The sequence below is a fragment of the Belonocnema kinseyi genome, chromosome 7, assembly GCF_010883055.1.
Source record: "Belonocnema kinseyi isolate 2016_QV_RU_SX_M_011 chromosome 7, B_treatae_v1, whole genome shotgun sequence".
Lineage (NCBI taxonomy): Eukaryota > Metazoa > Arthropoda > Insecta > Hymenoptera > Cynipidae > Belonocnema > Belonocnema kinseyi.
Genome location: NC_046663.1, coordinates 94,997,043 through 95,003,428, shown reverse-complemented (window position 1 = coordinate 95,003,428; position 6,386 = coordinate 94,997,043). Strand labels below are relative to the sequence as shown.

Sequence of the window (6,386 nt, the reverse complement as noted above, 5' to 3'; positions counted from 1 at the left end):
GGAGACATCCAAGCAGGTTCGTAAATTCGGCCAATTTCTTGGAAGGAAAATTTAAAATCGGCCATATTTACACGAGCTGTTAAATCCTCGTCGATCTGTGAAAAAAGTCCAACATTTTCTTCAAACTTATTTACTTGTGTTTTCTAATCTGGACTTGAAGAAGCTTATACGGTGTGTTTACTCGAATCCAGGAAAAAAAAATCCAGGTTTTTCCCAGGTATCATTTTTCATAGTACAACGAAATTAAAATGTTTCGCATTTATTTAAACAACCGATATATTTAATTTAGAAACACTTGACAAATTATGTTACAAGATCTTCTTAAATGTATTAGGAGTATCGATTAATTAAATAATTTAAAAAATAATTAATCTATTCTTGAATTCGCCCTCAAAGACATGAATATGTATAATAATTTAAACTAATTTTTATTTTATCTTCGTATATCTAAAATTCAGTGGATATTCAGGTAAAGTTAATGAGAGTATCTACTATATTAAATTAAATTGAAACCGCTTTAAATTCTTAAATTTTCAAGAAAAAACATTGCATTCTCAACAAGGTGGATGAATTTTTAGCCAAAGATTAATTTTCTACCGAAAGAGAACAATTTTTAAAAAAACATTAAATCTACACCAAATAGTTGACTTCGCAAATAAATAGTTGAATTTTGAACTAAAAAAAGATCAGTTTTAAACTAAAAAATAGAATAGTTACATTTTCAGTTTAAAAAATTAATTTTCCACCAACAAAATAAACAAATTTTCCATCAAAGTGGTACATTTCCAACTAAAATGATGAATTTCCAATCGGAATTGATGAATTTTAAAGCAAAAATATGAGTTTTTAACAAAACAGTGTAATTTTCAACCAAGCAATTTTATTTAAAAACCAAAAGTTAACTAAAATAATAAATATTTTACTGGAATATTTGAATTTTCAATTAAAAAGATGCATTTTTAAACAAGAAGAATGATGCTCTACCAAAAAAGACAGTTTTTCAACAAAATACAATACTTTTCAACGAAATAGTAGAATGTTAAAATAAAAATACAAATTTTCAACGAAAATGATGAATTTTTAACTAGAATAGTTTAATTTTAAGCACAGAAGATGAATTTTGAGCTAAGAAGATTAATTTCTACCAAAAAGACGCATTTTCGACAAAATATGAGAATTTGTAACTAAAAAAGATAAATTGTCAACTAAAAATTGAATAGTTAAATTTTCCGTTCAAAAAGTAAGTGTTTAGTTAAGAAACTAATTTTCAACTGCAGTAATAGAATATACAATTGGAAGAGTTACATTTTCACACAAAAAGTAGTTTTCAACCAAAAAAGATTTTAATTTTAAATATTTTAATTTGTGATCAAAAGTGGATGTATTAAAAAATATATACTTTTGAACATGAGATGAACTTTCAACTAAAAAAGATTTTTCAGCCATTTGTATAAAAAAAAAATTTTATTCACTTTTATATTGCAATTAAAAGAAAAATGAAACACGTTCTCGATAAAATTCCCTGATTCTGAATCTAAATTTAAAATTTTTATTCCCGAAATGTAAAACTTGTCAACTTTGATTATTTTCAAATGAGAGGAGTTTGTAATTTACATTAATTTTCAACTTTAGGAATAGTCATTTCTAAGATTTTATACTTGAAATGAGTCAACACCTTTAATGAAATACTTGAAGTTTTAATTAAATAGTTGAATTTTCATACAAAAAAGAATAAATTTTAATAAAATATTTGAACTTTGAAGCCAAAAAGACGATTTTTTTTAACTGTTGAATTGTAAAACTGAAAAGTTAAGTTTGCAACAAAAAAGGTCATTTCCAATAAAAAAAAGATTAATTTTGAACTAAGATGTATTTTCAATAAAAAATATTACTTTTCTACTATAAAAGATGATTTTTTGAACAAAATAATAGAATTTTAAACAAAATGGTCAAATTGTCTAATAAGAGATTAAATTTCAATCGAGAGTAGATGCAATTTCAACCAAATAGTTGAATTAAAAAGAAAGTTAGTTTTCAACCAAGGAAGATGCATTGAACAAAAAATATGATTTTTCTATCATAAAAGAGTAATTTTCAATCCAAACGGATGAATTTTCTATCCAAAAAAGCGAATGTTCAACAAAACAATTAAATTTTCGACTAAGAAAGAGAACTTTTCAACAAATTAGTTGGCCACTGCAGAATGCAAAGAGGAAGAATAAAAAGGGCAGAGCAATGGGAGAAATGGTGATGGGAGTAAGGAATAAATGTATAACAGGGAAAGATAAGAAAGACAGAAAAGAAAAAAAAGAAGGATTAATAGTAGAAGAGGTAATGACGAGAGGAGAGAAGTGGATGGAGGTGGGGTTTTATGTGAACGGTGATATGCAGGAGAAAGCAGAGATGAATGGAAATAAAGAGTTGTTGAACTTGTTGAAGTTGTTGAAGAGCTTGGAGGAATTGTATATCTTAAACGTAAATATAGAAGGAGATGAGAAAGGAGAATACACACGCTCAGGAGGTGAAAGGGGAACGGTAATTGATTATGTGCTAGTGGATGATGAGGTAAGAGAGAAGGTTAAGAAACTAGAGATAGGTGATTATATTGATTCGGATCACTTTCCCTTAATAGTTGACATTACAGGGACAAATAAGCAAGAAGAATATGAATACAAGGAGAGCAAATGTAAAAAGTGTAGGAAAAGGGGATTGGTCAAGGGAAGGAAAAGAACAGTTTAGAGAAAAGATCAGAAATATCAAAATGGGAGAGGGAAATGTGGACAAGGAGATGGAAAAAATGATGGGAGAATTAAAAATAGAATTAGAGTAAACAAACAAAATGAAGTTAGTAAAGGGGGGGGGGGGTAGAAGTGGATGGGATGAGGACTATAAAGAGAAAAAAAGGAGGTCAGAAAGGAATTAAGAAAGTGGAGAAAAGAAAAAAGTAATGGGAAAGAATATAGGAAAAAACAGAAAGAGTATACTGAGTTGTGTTATAAAAAGAAAGAGGAAGAGAATAAAAGGTTCGACGAAGAGGCGGTGAAGGCTAGGACGGAAGAAGAGGTATGGAAGGTAGTAAACAGAGAAAGAAAAAGAAGAAAAAGAGTAAACGAAGATATTGAAATGGTAGAATGGAAGAAATATTTTTTGGATTTGATAGGAGGAGTAGAGAGAAAAGTTGTAAAGGGAGGAAAATATGGTAGAGAAAGCGATGAGGAAGAGGACATATCAAGGGAAGAAATAGTTAAGGTTTTAGGAATAATGAAGGATAGAAAGGCACCTAGTATAAATGAGATTCCAAATGAAGTATGGAAATATGGAGGGGAGGAACTAGAGGAATTTGCATTGATAATGTGTAATAGAGTATGGTGACGTTCATGTCAATACTGTATAAAGTATATGTAACTGTTTTGTCGGAGAGATTGAAGATAGAAGTTGAAGAAAAAAAAGATCGAGTCACCGAATCAGACAGGGTTTAGAAAAGGAATGGGGGTAATGGACAACTTCTATGTTCTGAACTATCTAGTAAATAAGAGAATTAAAAGGGAAAAAAGGGCAATGATAGCAATGTTCGTGAACTTAAAAGCGGCGTTTGATTCATTAGGCCGAGGCGAAATAGAAAAAGTTATGGTAAAAAAGGGGATAAGAGAGGGATTATTAAAGAGAGAATCAGAAATTTTTAGAGAGACAAAAAGCAGGGTAAAGGTAGGAGAGCAAGTAGGAGATAGTTTCTGGTTGGTGAGAGGTGTGATACAAGGATGTTCTTTGAGCCCTCTTTTATTTAATTTATTAATATCAGATTTGGAAGAAAAAATGAGGAGAAAAGGTTGGGGCGGAGTTAGGATAGGGAAGGAAAAGATATATACACTGGCATACGACATAGTTAGATGGGAAAAAGCTGAATGTAAATCTAGAAAAGACAAAGATAATGAGGTTTAGAAAAGGAGAGGGAAGGAAGGAAGAATGGATAGGGAGATGGAAGGGAATAAACTTAGAAGTAAAATAGTATAAATATTTGGGTTATATCTTGCAAACGAATGGAGATCATACAGCTAATATAAGAGAAAGGATAAAATAAGCAGCAGGGGTAATGAAACAGATATGGGGAATAGGAAAAAGAAGGTAACAAAAATTGGAGAAGGAGAATATGGTTATTTGATACGCTGCTATGGCTAGTATTAGGTTATGGAGCAGAGATTGGGATGGAAAGAAAGGAAAGATATTGAGAGTTTGCAAGAAAGGTATATAAGGTGGACACTAGGGGCAGACTGGAGGACGCCAGGATACATGGTGAGAGAAGAAGCGCAAAGGGATAAGTTAAGTACTAGAGCGGGAAAAAGGGCATGGAAATTAGAGACGAAGCTGAGGAAGGGAAAGGGAGGGGAGTTGGCGAGAAAATGTTTGATGTAGGTAGAAGCGAGGAGAGGGAGGGCGATCGAATTAACGAGATGGGAAGAAGAAAGGCGGGAGTTCTTTAATGATAGAGGAATAAAAGACGGGACTGGAGTAAACTATGAAGAACTGGAAAAAAAGGGAAAGGGAAAGACAATTAATAGAAAGATGGAGGATGATTCAGGAATCAAGATACAATAAATGGTATAAGATGATAAAAAAGGAAGGAGTGCCAAAGTATTTAGAAAAGGGATGGGGAGAGAGAAGGTGGACCAGAATAGCAAGATTCAGATTGGGAAACGAAGTAAGGGAGGGGATGTACTGGGAAAAATAAGATCACAGAAAGTGTAGAATATGTGAATGGGAGGAGGAAAAATGGAAGCATGTATGGGAAGGATGTAAGAGAGGAATGGAAGATAAAGGAAGCTGGCAAGAGAATGTGGCTAAGATTCTAGGGGAGGATGGATTAGGAGAAGAAATGATGAAGGAGTTGGAGGATGCTAGAGGAGCGAATGAGAGAGAATGAAAGAATGCATGTGAAAAAAGGCAAATGGAGGTATAAAAAAGTGAAACAAAAAGGAAACGGAAGTCGCTTAGATTAGAAGCGTAAAGATTGTAAGGTAAAAGTTAAGTAGACGAAGATGCGTTTGCGTTCTCATGCTCTCTCTCTCTCTCTCTCTCTCGCTTGCACTCTCGCTTACGTTCGCTCGCTCACTCGTTTGCTAATAAGTCCTAAATTGCGCTATGGCAGGAAATAGAGATAAGGAACTAGATATAAGACTTATTTAAATAGTTGTAAATAATTTTATATATAGAGAGGATAAGATTTTTTAAAATATAGATATAAGCGGAAAGATTGTAAGGAATGGAAGTCATGTAAACCCTTAGGGGCCACATTCTGAATAAAGAAGAACTAAAAAAAAATAAACTTTCAAGTTAAAATTGCTTTATTTTGCGATCTGTTTCTATTAATCATTTGACTGTGAAAACTGTAATTAAATGTAGAAATAATCGATTTCAAATGTTTTCCCTTTAAAATGTCTAACCGTTAAGGCTTGCAATTTGAAAAAATTAAAACTTTGAATGCGGATTCATGAAAAATTATAAATGATTCAACTTCAAACACTATTAATTATCTAAGCATACATTTTGTATGAAAAACTATTCAATTTTTAATGTTCTCAATTAAAAATGATAAAATTTTGTCCTTGCACAAATAGTTTTTCTTTTGTACGTGGTTCGGGAATGTCCCATGATTATTTTTAAACAAGAAAGAAAAAAAAGTAATACGCATTTTTGAGAAAAACTATTTTTTCATTTCTCACCATTTGAAATCTCATTTTTCTCGAAAACGGCGGAAAATATGAATAGTAGTTCAAAGTTCAAAATTGTTCAGCTTGCTAAAATATATTAAATTGAACCCTTTCCAGACATATTCTGTTTGATTTATAAAATTTTCCAAAAATTTAGAAAAAATATACTACAATACCATTTAGTTTAACGAACTATAACGTTTTATTTTTAAAAACGTTTGTTTTTAGTTCACTAATTATGTAAAGAGCATGTTCCATGAGATTATCAAGATTTTTGTGCTTCAAAGTAGAGAAAAATTCGTTTTTATCTCTAAAATTGAAGAAATATCATTTTTACCGATTGAAAATCTAATTTTTGTTGAAAACAAAGCAAAATAGGAATAGCAATTCATAGTTCAAAATAGTTCCTTTTCCCAAAATCTATAAAAATGTACCCTAACAAGATGTAGATCATGTGTATTAAACAAACAAAAAAATAATAAAAGTATGAAAAATATATTAAACCGACTGAAGTAGCATGTATTTTGAGGAACTTTAAGAGTTTATTTCTTTAAACTTTTTTTAGTTGAATATCAATATTACTCACCATCACATGTTTACTATTCAGAAAATATCGACATCTGTTCTGTCTTTCCAAACCATGAAGGAAAGCCATGGCTCGAGCAACATCGAGAGCTAATC

At 31.1% G+C, this 6,386-nt stretch overlaps 1 protein-coding gene across 1 annotated transcript in view; it reads right to left on the bottom strand.

Annotated features, from left to right (window-relative positions):
* Positions 1 to 2: 2 nt before the first annotated feature.
* Positions 3 to 6,386, bottom strand: part of LOC117176564 (integrin-linked protein kinase homolog pat-4-like) — a gene marked incomplete at its 3' end in the record, with an annotated part of 11,254 nt that continues 4,870 nt past the window's right edge. Inside the window, exons 6-7 of the mRNA XM_033366818.1 lie at positions 6,292 to 6,344; positions 3 to 95 (exon numbers count right to left, since the gene is read on the bottom strand). Of these exons, the coding sequence (XP_033222709.1) occupies positions 3 to 95; positions 6,292 to 6,344 (146 nt within the window). The remainder of the gene's footprint in view (positions 96 to 6,291; positions 6,345 to 6,386) is intronic.